Source organism: Phacochoerus africanus, chromosome 1 (genome assembly GCF_016906955.1).
Source record: "Phacochoerus africanus isolate WHEZ1 chromosome 1, ROS_Pafr_v1, whole genome shotgun sequence".
Lineage (NCBI taxonomy): Eukaryota > Metazoa > Chordata > Mammalia > Artiodactyla > Suidae > Phacochoerus > Phacochoerus africanus.
The window spans coordinates 276,894,513-276,910,042 of record NC_062544.1 but is presented as its reverse complement, the minus strand read 5'-3'; the positions used below and the strand labels follow the sequence as shown (position 1 = coordinate 276,910,042).

The 15,530-nt window shown below is 47.7% G+C and overlaps 1 protein-coding gene across 1 annotated transcript in view; it reads right to left on the bottom strand.

The window, feature by feature from the left end:
- IL10RB (interleukin 10 receptor subunit beta) overlaps nt 1-15,530 on the bottom strand; it is a 30,942-nt gene that overhangs the window by 12,457 nt on the left and 2,955 nt on the right. The window contains exons 3-5 of the mRNA XM_047795634.1: nt 11,688-11,845; nt 8,643-8,809; nt 2,712-2,859 (exon numbers count right to left, since the gene is read on the bottom strand). Coding sequence (XP_047651590.1) covers nt 2,712-2,859; nt 8,643-8,809; nt 11,688-11,845 — 473 coding nt within the window. The remainder of the gene's footprint in view (nt 1-2,711; nt 2,860-8,642; nt 8,810-11,687; nt 11,846-15,530) is intronic.

Genomic DNA, 15,530 nt, shown 5'->3' with positions numbered 1-15,530 from the left:
ACAGAAGAAGAAAGGAGGGTGACAGAGAAGTCCCTCCAGAAGGGACAGCAAGACCTGCCATCGTCCATGTGGTTCTGCAATCCTGAGAAAATCTGCTCAGTGCGATTGCAGAACAGCTTTAGATGTCACTGCAAAGATCCGGTGCTGGGGTGAGGTGAAAGATTTCCGGATTTGGGCAATTTGTGCATTTATAAAACGGGGGGTGGGGGTGGGGGGAAACTGACAATGAGATTCAGAAACTCCAGGCTGGTAAGCTTGATGCTCATGTCCAGGGAAAAATACAAACATTCCAGAATGGCTCTGTAGGTGGCTAATTCCAAACACCTAACAGAGATAAAGATCCTAACTAAAACTAATAACATGAGGCGTTCCCGTCGTGCCTCAGTGGTTAACGAACCCGACTAGTATCCTTGAGGATGCAGGTTCAATCCCTGACCTTGCTCAATGGGTTAAGGATCTGGCATTGCCGGGAGCCATGGCATAGGTTGAAAATGCGAGTCGGATCCTGTGTTGCTGTGGCTGTGGTGTAGGCCGGCGGCTACAGCTCCAAGGTGACCCCTAGCCTGGGAACCTGCGTATGCCACAGATGCGGCCTTAAAAAGACAAAAATAAATAAATAAAAAATAAAAATAATACCACGAGGGCACTGAGAAGAAATCAGCTCACAGTGGCTGCCTTTCCTTTCTCCGATGGGGTTACCTGTTGGTAAATCACGGCCTGTCATGGGCTGGTTTTCCCCAAGCCTGTTCTTTGGGATGCTCATCCTCATAAAAGGTGCTGAAAGGCCCAATGCGGTAAAAAAATGCTAAGGCCGAGGGTGACTTTCCTGCGAGGGACATGCCATGTATCATCATTTCTAAGAACCTCGGCTCTTGTTTTGAGCAATATCCCGTAACCACTCACGGGACACAGCTGGGACAATGCCGCCCTCGGCACTGGGTGTCGATTTCAGCGGCTCTTCGCCAAAGGCTTTCACGGTGACTTTGTGGATCGTAAGACAAGAGAGCTGACGTATAATGGTCCACTTTGTTCAGACAGATGGGTGACCGGTGAGCCAGGAGTTAAGCAGCCCTGAGGAAGGTGTGCCCTACACACACCAACAGTGTAAACGACAAATGGGAAAGGCTCCTGAGGCTCTTCCCAGCAAATCAACTGATGAGACAAAGGAAAACTGGGCGAGAAATATGTTCAATGGCAAAAACCGACCTTCAAGGAGAACTGGATAAGGAGTTCCCGATGCGGCTCATCGGTTAAAGAACCTGACTAGCATCCCTGAGGACATGGGTTCGAGCCCTGGCCTCACTCAGTGGGTTAAGGATCCAGCACTGCCGTGAGCTGTGGTGTAGGTCGAAGATGCGGCTCGGATCCCACATTGCTGTGGCTCTGGTGTAGGCCAGCAGCTACAGCTCTGATTTGACCCCTAGCCTGGGAACCTCCATATGCTGCGGGTGTGACCCTAAAAAGCAAAAAAAAAAAAAAGAACTTGATAAACTGAAATGATGCATCGGTGTCATGGCAGCATTGCAACTGCCTCTGAACTGCATCGTGACACCAAAGATGAAAAGTCCTGCTCCCTCTGGAGGGGATTCTTTATGACTCTCTGTTGTATTTCTGCAGCCTCCAGATCAGCTCCTTGCTTCCAGAAGGGCCTCGCTCGGGCACTAAAAACAGCCAGGAGCAGATCTGCATGGAGCATCCTTTCCTGGTATGAGCTGGAGGAGCCTTTGGACAACATCTTTAAATAACAAAAAGGGAGTTCCTGTTGTGGCTCAGTGGGTTAAGGACTCAACCTTGTCTCTATGAGGATGCAGGTTGGATCCCTGACCTTGCTCAGTGGGTTAAGGATCTGGAGTTGCCAGGAGCTGCAGAGTAGGTCCCAGGCATAGCTTGGATCTGGCGTGGCTGGGGCTGTGGCTGTGGCCTCAGGTGCAGCTCCGATTCAACCCTTGGCCTGGGAACTTCCATATGCTGCAGATGCGGCCCTAAAAAGGAAAAAAAAAAAAAAAAGCCCATAGTTCATGTGCACACATTTAGGCCACGAGTTTTTATCACCTGAGGTGCCATGGCAATGCCTTCGTATGTAACTACTAATGCCTGGGCCAACTGGTAACCCTCCTTCTTATCCTTCTTCCCTGTCTCCCTCTCCACGTTTTTTTTAAGAAACACCAAGCATGGAGGGTTCTCTGTTAGGTGCTGTGTTACAAGTCCTGTGTGGGGGACTGGGTTGGGGTCCTGGTACTAGAACTCACCAGGGCCCTGAAACCACAGTGCTTGCGGAGCACGGGGGACAGGGTTTCCAAGTTTCTCCTGTCACGTTGCCTGTAGGAACTGGAGATGTTCAGCCCGGGAAGAAAGGGCTTCTGGGGAGTGTGACAGGGTGGGAGGGCTGGGTGGCATTGGGAGGGCCAATGAGACTTGCTTCGGGAGCCCAAGAGGAGAGAAGGAGGTAAATGCACAGAGACAGACCTCAGCGCCCCCTACGAAACATTTCCATCAATCCCTTTGGTCTAAGAGAAGACAAGCAGCTGCAGGAGGTGGTGGGTGCAGCACCTTCGCAGCATCAAGTGGGCAGTCAGGGCGGAACAGGGTTGGAGTTTGAGCCGGATGATGGTGTCTAAGGAGCTTCCAGCCCGCACCCTCGCTGGGAGGCTGCACAGCTATTTGAGATGCTCAGGGGGGCGGGGCTGTAGGCGGGGCCTCTCCAGACTCACCATCATTGGTCGTCTGCCCACAGACAGGATCACTCCATTCCCCCGTTTTGTTCCGATCGGGAAGAAACGCTCGGACTTGAACACAGTAAGTTGTGGATGACTCCAGATTTCGAAGGACCTCGAAGTCATACTGGGCGGTAACTGCAAACTAGTCGCAGACAAGAGTAACAACAGGCCTCAGTAGGGAAGGGACAGCATTTTTTTTCTCCCCCCGACCTGCACCCACACTTACCAGTTATAATCTTTACTTTGGGCTCAAAAAGGAAGATGAGGAGTTCCCGTGGTGGCGCAGCGGTTAACGAATCCGACTAGGAACCATGAGGTTGCGGGTTCGGTCCCTGCCCTTGCTCAGTGGGTTAAGGATCTGGCGTTGCCATGAGCTGTGGTGTAGGTTGCAGACACGGCTCGGATCCTGAGTTGCTGTAGCTGTGGTGTAGGCCAGCGGCTACAGCTTTGATTTGATCCCTAGCCTGGGAACCTCCATATGCCGTGGGAGCGGCCCAAGAAATGGCAAAAAGACAAAAAAAAAAAAAAAAGGAAGATGAAAGAAGCAGGTGCTCCTCCCAGGTCATGTCAGGAGAGTCTGAGACCATTCCAAGGGGTGGGAGTTGGGGGGAAGGCAAGGACTGACTGCGGTCCTGACAAACCATCTCATCCCCCGAATCCTCTAGTTTAAACAACACACACGCCCTCTCACTGCCTTTTTAAAAAAGATAACCCAGCCGCATGGGCTGAATTTTGTTCCCTCAAAAGTTCGTATGTTGAAGCTTTAATCCCTAGTACCTTCAAAAGTGACTTGGTTGGGAGTTCCCGTTGCGGCTCAGCAGGTTAAGGACCTGACACAGTATCTATGAGGATTCGGGTTTGATCCTTGGCCTTGCTCAGTGGGTTAAGGACCTGGTGTTGCCTCGAGCTGCAGCGTAGGTCACAGATGCAGCTCAGACCCAGGGTTGCTGTGGCTGTGGCATAGGCTGGCAGGTGCAGCTCTGACTTGACCTCTAGCCTGGAAACTTCCTTATGCTGCAGGTGTGGCCGTAAAAATAATTAAAAAAAAAGTAGGGAGACTTGGTTGGATGGAGGGTCTTTACAGATGCAGTCAAGGTAAATGAGGTCACTAGGGTGGGTCCTAGTCCAATATGACCGGCGTCCTTCTAAGAAGAGGAAATCTGGACACGGATGTGCACACAGAACACAGTGTAAAGATGAAGGCAGGGGCTCGGGTGATCTCTCTACAAGCTAAGGACCAACGATGGCCAGCACCCATTGGAAGGTGGGCAAGAGGCTTGGGACAGATCCTACATCAGCGTCCTCAGAAGGAACCAATCCTGGGAGTTCCCATTGTGGCACAGTGGGAACGAACCTGACTAGCATCCACGAGGATTCAGGATGGATCCCTGGCCCTGCTCAGTGGGTCAGGGATCTGGTGTTGCTGTGAGCTGTGGTGTAGGTCGCAGACAGGGCTCAGATCTGGCGTGGCTGTGGCTATGGTGTAGACCAGCAGCTGCAGCTCTGATTTGACCCCTAGCCTGGGAACTTCCATATGCCATGGGTGTAGTCCTTAATAAAAAAAAAAAAGGAACCAATCCTGCCAACTCCTTGATCTCGGACTTCCAGCCCCTAGAAGCTCGAGGCAATACATTTCTGTTGTTGCAGCTGCCTGGTTTATGGTACTTTGTTACAGCAGCCCTAACAAATACAGCTGTCATCTGCAGTAAGACTCAATGTGCTTTTCTGAGTCAAGAGCAAGTTTCTGCCCTGGCTTCCTGGGGTTCCCCTCTGAGTCACTTCTCCCTTCACACACCTGCGTCACCCTCCCCTAGCGGCTCACCTTGCCCGGAGGGCACACACCACAGCCCGCCTCCGGCGGGGACACCCCGGACTCAGTTTAATTGGAATAGAAGATGTCATGATTGATATCGTTCTGAATATGAGAAACCAAAATAGTTTCTAACATAATAAAGGGAATTAAAAGAGTAGTACGTACTGCCTGTATTTCCAGCATGGTTATACTCTCCTTCTAGAAGAGTCTTATGTAAAAGTTGTTATATGAATAGGAGCTTCAGTAGAACGTGAACACAGACTCTTTTATCTAACTGTATTATTATTATTGGTCTATTTTTTTTTTGGGGGGGGCGCACCCACAGCATATGGAGGTTCCCAGGCTAGGGGTAGAATCAGAGCCACAGCTGCCAGCCTACACCACAGCCACAGCAATGAGGGATCTGAGCCGCATCTCAGACCTACACCACAGCTCACAGTGATACTGGATCCTTAACCCACTGAGCGAGACCAGGGACGGAACCCACGTCCTCATGGATACTAGTTGGGTTCCTCAACCGCTGAGCTATGATGGGAACTCCTTTTTTTAACTTTAGTCATTGGTTACTTTCCTTTGGGGGCAGGGCCTGTTGACGGCTTGTCTCTATTCCTTTACTGTGTGAGAAGCCAAGCCCTCTGAGGGCAGGAACTGGATTTTACCAACTGGAAACATGACGAGTACTGTATAACTTCTAATAATTAAAAACAGAAGAAAAAAGAACAAAACCCAAACAAACCTGGCTTTCATTTCCAGAAACCCAATACCCCGAAAACCTTACAATGCCTTTTTTTTTCAAGACTAAACTCAGAGGCTGACATGTCAGAAGCACAGGAAAGAGGGCAGCACAGATGTGAGGGGACCTGCTCGAGTCCCCGTGCGTCGCTTTTCTAGCCTTTTTCCACTTTTGGAAAACTTCTGGTTTTTGTTTTCTCGCTTCCTCCCATCGGGAAGAAAGAATTCCTAAAAGCCTTTTGGGCTCTTAGCCCTGGCAGGTCCCCAGAGACGTGTGCGTTCTAGAAGGGAACCATACTGTCTTATTTATTTATTTTGTCTTTTCTCTCTTTTTTTTTTTTTGAGGGCCGCACCTACGGCATATGGAGGTTTCCAGGCTAGGGGTCTAATTAGAGCTGTAGCCACTGGCCTACGCCAGAGCCACAGCAATGCCAGATCTGAGTCATGTCTGCCACCTACACCAAAGCTCACAGCAATGCCAGATCCTTAACCCACTGAGCGAGGCCAGGGATCGAACCTGCAACCTCATGGTTCCTAGTCGGATTCTTTTCCTCTGTGCACAATGGGAACTCCTGTCTTATTCTTTATCCTGCTGTCACAGGACATCTAGACTGGGGGGCTTATCAACAAACATTTATTTCTCAGAGTTCTGGGGGCTGGGAAGTCCAAGATCAAGGCGTTGGCAGATCTGAGGGGGCCCTGCCTCCTGGTCCACAGCTGGGTGTTCTCACTGAGCTGAGTCCTCTCTCCATGAGAGGGGCGAGGGAGCTCTCCAGGGCCTCTCTGTTTGTTTGTTTGATTGGGGTTTTTTTTGCTTTTTTTTTTTTTTTTTTTTTTTTTTAAGGGCCGCATCTGAAGCACATGGACGTTCCCAGGCTAGGGGTTGAATCGGAGCTGCAGTCGCCAGCCTACACCACAGCCACAGCAACTAGGGATCTGAGCCTCATCTGTGACTTACACCACAGCTCACGGCAATACCGGATCCTTAATCCACTGAGCAAGGTCAGGGATCGAACCCACATCTTCATGGTTACTAGATGGATTTGTTTCCACTGAGCCACAATGGGAACTCCTGGGGGCACTGATCCCACTCATAAGGGCTCCACCTTTATGACCAAAGGCCCTGCCTCTTAACACCACCTCACTGGGGATTAGGCTTCAACACAGGCCTTTGTGGGGGTGGGGAAGGGATCACAAACATTCAGTCTAGAGCACATACAAGCTGGCAAAGGGGACCCTGCAGGCACCAGAGAGAGAGAGGCACAGGGGAGCAGGCAGCCTTTCCAACACTCCGCAAGTCACGTCAAAGGCTTCCACAGGCAGGCGGAGTGATGGGAGAAATGTGTTAGCAGAGTCAGCATACTCGTTTTTTTACTTTTTTTTTTTTGCTTTTTAGGCCCGCTCTGGCAGCATATGGAGGTTCCTAGGCTAGGAGTCTAATTGGAGCTATTGCTGCTGGCCTGCGCCACAGCCACAGCAACACAGGATCCGAGGTGCGTCTGCGACCTATGCCACAGGTCATGGCAATGCCGGATCCTTAACCCACTGAATGAGGCCAGGGATCGAACCCACATCCTCATGGATCCTAGTCAGATTCGCTTTAGCTGTGCCACAAGGGGAACTCCAGATGTCAACATATTCTGATAGATAAGGTAAGGATAGCCTGGGCTTTGTATTTCCTGCCTGGGGCGGGAGGCACTCAGGCAGCATAACTGTGGAATCTGATCCTTAATCACAATAGGCTGCGAGCTTCTAGAATTATCTTTGCATCTCAAGGTTTCAGGGACACCTGCATGAAACTTATTATTCCGGATGGCTTCCTAGACAAATATTTCCTGGGGTCTTTTTTTTTTGGGCCACCCCAAGGCATATGAAGTTCCCAGTCCAGAGGGCAGATACCGGCTACAGTTGCCACCTGAGCCACCTGCAGCGATGCCGGATCTTTAACCCACTGTGCCAGGTTGGGGATGGAACCTGTGTCCCAGCGCTCCCAAGATGGCACTGATCCCGCTAAGCTATAGCGGGAACTCCACCCTGGGGTCCTGACGCCAAGCGAAATTGTCTATTCTGTGAAGAAAGCCCATGTTCTGCATCATTTCACAAAGCATTTTTAAAAGCTGAAGTACATTTGATATACAGTATCTTACTAGTTTCAGGTGTACAACATAGTGATCCAGCATTTATATACATTAAGGATTAATCACTACGGAGCATTTTTTTTGGGGGGGGGAAATTAACTTGAGATTTTGCGGGGGGCTATGCAGTATGTACATATAAATTTAATGACCTCATTCCTCAGACAAGGGGCATGGGTGACTCTTTCCTCCCCAACACTTGAGAACTAGTGATAAAAATCAATATTTAATGTAGAGGAGATAACACATATGGTAACTTACCTACCACAGCATATGTATAAGTCTGTTTAGGACCACAAATAGCATTTGGCTGAGAAGCACTAAGTTTAAGAATTAAACTTGACCGAGAATGAATGAAAATAGCCTTGACATAAGGGGCCCTCGTGGATTAACCATGTATATTGTTCAGGCAATGAGGCAAGTTCATTTTTTCATTACGTCATTACATTCTCCAGCAATCCCATGAAGTAGGTTATTATCCTCGTGCTAGTAATGAAGTGGGTTATTCGCCTATTTTGCAGACAGGAGAAGCTAAGGTTGAGAAGATGACTAGAGGAGTTCCTGCTGTGGTGCAGTGGGTAAGGATCCGGCATTCCTGCAACTGTGGCGTAGGCTGCGGCTGTGGCTCAGACTCAGTAACTGGCCTGGGAGTGAGGCAAAAAAAAAAAATGACCAGAGTCACACCGTGGCAGGGGGACATTCCAACCACGTCTTTCCACTCCCAGCTCATGGTTTAAAAGAACTGTCCCCAGAAGAAGAGGACAGTAATGAGGAAATGTGGGGTCAGTCTGCTAAGATGTGACCCCATTCATCCAGTGGTGGGGACGCCCTGACTATGGATTTGACTCTTCTGTGGTATACATGGGGTCCAGGGGTTCATGTCGTGAAACAGAAGTCATTCACTGATACCTGATTCAAGTGACTGCAAGTTCCCCCAATCGCTGAGTCAGTTCTGCCTTTCCCCACAACTTCCCTTCTGGGAGAGAAAGGCCTGCCCTCTTTGTATCACCACCCAGGAATTTTGTGTCATGCATTGCCCTTGTGGCTTGGGAAGCCTGGCCTGACGTACTGGTCATTTCTCAGAACAGGAAGCTTCTAGAGCTCAAAGGACCAGGTCTTAGATCCTCTGGCTCATAAGATGCTGCCACCTGGCAAGACCTCCCTCCCCCATCGTGGCCTCCGACCAACACTGAGCAAAGGTCAGGGGACTTTACATGGGACATGCATGTCATTCACAGAGCTTACCTTTTCGTCGGAGCCATTCGTCCAATATTGCACATGATAAGCCCATGAGTTATAAATATTCCTCACAGTCCATGTTTCAGGTTCATTCTCAATTTTTGGGGCCAAGAAACGCATATGTAAAGAATTCGCAAGTGCCTCTACTTGCATTCCAGGAGGTCCAATAATGGCTAAGAATGAGAACAAAGCAAAACAACAATCAAAATTCACATGTTAAAAACAACATTTATTTTGCATAACGGAGTAGCCCAACTAGCCCACCGAGGTACTCTGCCCTTTGCTACACCATTGCTGTGATGCTGACTGATGAAGGAGGATAGCTGGATTTTGTTTCTTAAAAAAAATAATACTTTTTAACCTTTGTCTTTATTAATGAGGTTTAGTCCATTTACATTTATTGTGATTTCTGATCTATGTGGAATTATTCCAACTATGATTATTTTGTGTTTTCTGTAAAGACTGCCTTTTTTTGGCTTGTTCCTCTTTTTTTTTTTCAATTTTCTGTTGGGTTGAATTTTATTTCCATTCTTGATTGGATGCAACAGATGGTATTTTGATCATTTTTAGTGTTGAACATATATAATTAACCACATACATTTTCCAACAAGGTCTGAAGTTGCTCCCCTCCCAAAAGCTCTTTTACTAGACATTCACCTGCCAGGTCCTTTCAATTTGGGTCTGGAGTCACCTGCCACCTGCTCAGAGAAATGGTCTCTCCCCACCTGATGTAAAGAGCAGTTCCTAATATTCCCTGTCCTGGTACCTTGTTTATATTCTTGAGAGTCATAGTTTCTGTCAAAACATGCATCTTTTTTTTTTTTTTTTTTTTTTATTGTCTGTTTCCCCATAGGATGTGTGTTCCACCAAGGCAGGGGGTTTCATCCTGTTCACTGTTGTAGCTTCAGCACTGAGACCTTGCCTGGCACATAGTAGGGTCTCAATAATTCTGGAATGAATCATAAATGGCTCTGGGCCACATGCTCTTTGAATTATATCCTGTATTCTTCTCATACTGCTATTACATTACAGGGTTGCTAGTGGGCCTGGTGCTAGCATTCTGCCCATTTCTAACCTGCTGATAGCTAAAGACCAGATACGAAAATGCATTAGGTATTTTTTCAAAGCAGATATAGATAGGTTCCACGGGACATCCTGAAGCACTTTCATATCAACTTCAAGAGGCAAATATCTGAAGTAGGGTAGTTGTTGCTAAGAGCTCCGCTGCAGGAGGGGGTCTGAATCCTTGCACTGCTGTTGCTCATTACCTAGTGATCTTGGGGCAAATGCATTACCTATTTAGTACCGGTTTCTAAGAAGGATTTCCATAGATGGGCCTTAACATAGGACTTGGAACCAGTCAGGAACTGGTAAGTCAGTTCAATTAAGGAGCAAAAACCTGTACTATATTTTGGAAACCCAACTGACTATTGCTAAGCGTTTTTCTTTCTTTCTTTCTTTTTTTTTTTTTTTCTCAGTTCCCAGACCAGGGATTGAACCCGGGCTGCAATGGTGAAAATGTCAAGTGCTGACCACTAGACCACCAGGGAATGCCAAGTTGTTTGTATTTTTAATATTTTATTTTTATTTTATTTTTTTATTTTATTTTATTTTATTATTTTATTTTATTTTATTTTATTATTTTTGGTCTCTCAGGACCGCACCCTCAGCATATGGAGGTTCCAGGGCTAGGGGCTGAATCGGAGCTGCAGCTGCCGGCCTACACCACAGCCACAGCCACAGCCACATGGGATCTGAGCCACATCTGCGACCTACACAACAGCTCATGGCCGTGCCAGATTCTTAACCCACTGAGCAAGGCCAGGGGTCAAACCTGCCAGATGCATTTCTGCTGAGCCGTGACGGGAACTCCGTTTTGTATTTTTTAATGTCCACTTTTTCTTAATTTTTTTCCCAAGATATTTTGAGAAAAGATAACATAACTTGGATCATTTCTGACTCCAGAAATAAGAGGTTTTTTGGTCCCATTCTGGGACAGAATTAGGAAAGGGCAAAAGGGTATCCTAGCCACATTCCCTATCAGGGAAGGGGACACTGGGGGAGCTGTGGGGGGTCCAGAAGAGGGGAGTGGCTGGTATAAAGACCCCTCCATACATGCACAGTCCTTCTAATTCATTTCTCTATCTGCTCTTTGGAGGGCTGCACTTGAGTTTTGTTAGTAAGATTTTTATTCTCTCAGTTGGTATTTGTGGTTTAATTAGTTTACAATTCCTGATGGTCTAATGACGCTCACCTCATGACCTCTGGTGGGTCCCCAGGACCCTCCAGATCTAACCTGGGAATATGCTTTTCGATGCCTACCTGCCAGCATGACCCGATCCATCTGCCATCAGCTGTACCCATCCCTCCGTCTTTCATGCTGGGCCAGCTGGCTGTCCACATCTAGCCCTTTCGTTTCAACATCTGCCTAAAACCAATGTTTATTCTTCTGCCTATTGTGTCACATTTCTGTAAGTCGTGATTCCAAACCAATTTCCTCCCAGGCGATTCACCACATGAGTCCTTCCAGTGTTTTCTCATTAATGGCACTGGCCCCAACTCAGTTTTACCCTCAAGGCATTAAAGTTGTCAAATTTATATTTAATTATCTTGTTGCCTTATGCCTATGCTGTCCGATCTCTCCCACAAACTTCTTTGAGGCCACAGCTCTCTGGATTACATCCTGTAAGCTTCTTGTGCAAGGCCATCCACTCTGAGTGCTCAAAGAATTCCTGCTGATGGGCCCACCAAGCGGAAAATAGCCAAGGCAAGGTGATGCCATAACACCCCAGGCAAAACCAAGATGGCTTGGCGTTCCCGTTGTGGCACAGTGGAAACGAATCTGACTAGGAACCATGAGGTTGCGGGTTCGATCCCTGGCCTCACTCAGTGGGCTGAGGATCCGGCGTTGCTATGAGCTGTGGTGTAGGCCGGCAGCTCCGGCTCTCGATTGGACCCCTAGCCTGGAAACCTCCATATGCCGTGCGGGTGTGGCCCTTACATGACAAAACAAAAAACAAAACCAGAAAACCAAAAACCAAGATGGCTTACTGTCATCCACAGGACAGAAGGTGATGTTTATCCAGTCTGAATGCTCGTCTGCAAATTCAGCCCTGACTCTTAAGATGTGGTCACCGTACTTGGAAAGACTTGAGAAATCACACTCCATCAAGCTGATGCTCACGCACTGATCCTGGAATTGCCTATAACTGCAAAATCAGAACAAGTCACAAGAGTTCCAACCTCAGTCTCTCTGAGGTGCCCTGGGACTGTCTGTCCGCTACCCAAGGATAATGAAGGCTAGTGAGAGAAGAGCAAAGCAAACTCTGAATCGGCAATTTCGCGGAACAGCAGGTATCACTCACACGATCATTTTCTGGCCCGTGATCCTGGAGGCGTCATAAGACGTTTCAAAAATAGTCCATCCCATCCGTGAGCAAACAATGGGGTGAAACATGAATAAGTGTCTATCTTCACAGCAGAACTTCCCAGAGACTTTCAAATCCTCATGAGCCTGTGTCTTTCCAAAAAGGGGTTGAGTGTTCAACCTACGTGACCAAGAAAGCTTCCTTCTTTGAGTGTGTATTTCTGAAAGCTGTGGGACTTGCTGTGTGCAATGTCGCTATACATAGATTAGTCAAAATAAGGACATCACAAGGAGTTCAAATAACGTCCTCTAAGGGACGACTGTTCCATGACACTGGAAAAACTATTTATGATGATGTTCTCTTTCTGGCTGCATTTGTGGCCAGTGGAAGATCCCAGGCCAGGGATGGAACCTGTGCCACAGTGGCGACCTGAGACGCTGCATTGACCGTGCCGGATCCTTCATCTGCTGTGTCACAAGGGAACTCTGGAAACATTCTGAAACTATTCACTGACCTCAGACCTCCGACCTCCAGCCCTGACACCCACCCCTGAAGGGAGGGTGGCAGACACATGAAAAGGAAGAAAGGGATGTTTGGGAATACCTAGCAGGTGTGTGTATCTTAACCTCCCAACAGCCTAAGTGGCTGTAATTAGCTCTACCCGACTTAGGGAAATCCGGGCTCTTGTCTTGCAAAAAGTAAGAATTTACTCTGACTGTCACCTTCCTGTTTTGGGGGCCAAAACCAATCTGGCCGCCCTAAGAGAGGACGATGAAGGTGGTAGTGATAAAAATAATAACAGCCAACACTTGCCAAGCATGTGGGTGTCAGGCAGGGCACAGTTTTAGCCGCATCATCTCACTGAAATTTCACAACCTGGGAGGTCAGAACTGACTTCAGTCCTTTTTTTTTGGCTGCAACTGTGGAATGTGGAAGTTCCCAGGTCAGGGATCGAACCTGGCCACAGCAGTGACAACACTGGGTCCTTAACCACTCGGCCACAAGGGAGCTCTGACTCCTATTTTATAGATGAGGCATAGGCCTAAGAAACTCGCCCAATTAAACTCAGGTCTCCCTGAGACCAGGGACTCAGGCCCACCCTACACTCCAAGGCACTCTATTTTTTTTTTTTTTTTTGGCTCTTGTCTTTTTAGAGCCGCACCCATGGCACATGAAGGTTATCAGGCTAGGGGTCTAATTGGAACTGCAGCCACCAGCCTATACCACAGCCACAGCAATGCAGGATCCGAGCCGCGTCTGCGACCTACACCATAGCTCACGGCAACACCGGACACTTAACCTACTGAGCAAGGCCAGGGATCGAACCCGCAACCTCATGGTTCATATTCGTTAACCACTGAGCCACAACGGGAACTCTGTCCACGGCACTCTTAGTAGGCAAAGAGAGTTGGGCTCCTACTATTTTGGTCTGCCTTTTTCACTCAAGATGCCATGAATATTTCTCCACTCGACTTTTCGTGGCTGCCTGTCATTCCCCTCATTGGGAAAATCCAGGGGACATTTCATTAAGAGGGATTTCTCACAAGGGGTCATTTCTTTCCATGCATTTAAAGGATGGCGTCAATTGGCTGGAACACAAAGTATTGTAATAGTGGTTTTGCAATAACTTCCCTTTCACCGGGTCACTTTTATTGCATTTAAACATATTTTTCGGGGTTCCCCTTGTGGCACAGCAGAAACCAACCCAAGGAGTATCCATAAGGATGCGGGTTCGATCCCTGGCCTCGCTCAGTGGGTTAAGGATCTGGTGTTCCTATGGGCTGTGGTGTAGGTCGCAGATGCAGCTCGGATCCTGAGTTGCTGTGGCTGTGGTGCAGGTCGGCAGCTATAGCTCCGATTTGGCCCCTAGCCTGGGAACTTCCATGTGCCGCAGGTACAATCCTAAAAATACACACACACACACACAAAAACCCCCGAAAACATATTTTTCTTTCCACTAAGTGATCCCATAATGTGATCTGTTCCCCATATTTGCATCTAGTGGTTTTAGATGTTTCTATACTACAATCACCAATACATCTGCTGATGTGCCCCTTCTCCTCCATGCATACAGAGTTTGTGCTGTGTGAATGCTCAGGCTAAATTAGAAACAGAGCCACAGAAGGCTAATCACATTTTTAGGATCGGATTTCTTCCACACCCAGTGCAGGGTTTGTTTTCCCCAGTACATGCTATGCTTAGCCTGCCCGTCTATGTGGAGAAGCTCAGGAACCTAGGCATCCACTCTTGGTTCCTGGGAAATCGAATCTGAAAGACCAACACCCCAGACCAAACACCCCTACTTCTACTCCAGTGGCAAAGGAGCAAAGAGCAGAACAGCAAGACATAAACTCCTGGGGAAAGAGACAGACAGATCAAGAAGTTAATTGTCCACAGTGAAATCCCTAGAGCTACCAGGACAGAGGAAACAGAGATGAAATCACAGAGCTAATCAGTGCTGGGAAAGACACCACAGGAGAAAAGTAAGTCTTAGAAGGATCCTTCATAAGTCCTTGGGAAAACTGACAAAACTAGAATATGGATTTAGATTAGAGGAAAGTATTGTATCACTGGGGAAGCTGCCAAGCCTTGATCACACTGCAGACATAAAGGGTTATTCTTGCTCTACTGAAATACACAGTGCAATATCAGAAGGCAATAGGCGTTAGGGAGGAAAGGCAGGGAGAGAGAAAATGTAGCGAACCTTAAAAATGGGCGAATCTGGGAGTTCCCATTACGGCGCAGTGGAAATGAATTCGACAGGAACCATGAGGTTGCAGGTTCAATCCCTGGCCTCACTCAGTGGGTTAAGGATCCGGCATTGCTGGATGTAGGTTGCAGACGTGGCTCGGATCTGATGTGGCTGTGGCTCTGGCTGGCACCTGTAGCTCCAATTCGACCCCTATCTTGGGAACTTCCATATGCTGCAAGTATGGCCCTAAAAAGCAAAAAAAAAAGGGGGGGAGTGAATCTGGATATAGGCTGCTTGGAAGTTCTATGTACGATACTGGAGATTTGGAAACTTTTTGTTAGCTTGGAATTATTTCGAACCACAAAGTTAAAAAAAAAAAATCCATAAGGACTATCTTTTTTTTTTTTTTAACACTAAAGTAGAGTTGATTTACAATGTTGTGTTCGTTTTTGCTATATGACAAAATAATTCAGTTGTACATATATATATATATATACATTCTTTTTAAAACTATTCTTTTCCATAATGGTGTATCATAGGACGTTGAATATAATTCTTCGTGCCATGCAACAGGACCTTGTCATTCGTGACCTCTATGTATAATAGCTGACATCTGCGAACCCCAACCTCTCACTCCGTCCCTCCCCCAGCCCCCTCCCCCTTGGCAACCATAGGTCCTCCTTAAACAAGGGCTATCTTTTGCATCTTTCTCCCTTCTTCTCTGACTGAGCAGGCCTGGGATACGTCTGCAAATTCAAGGCCCGCGTGAGGCGTGTGCAGGATCCACATTTCTTCCCTCTTCTCTGAAGGAGTTGCCGGCCTTTGTGTGTTTCT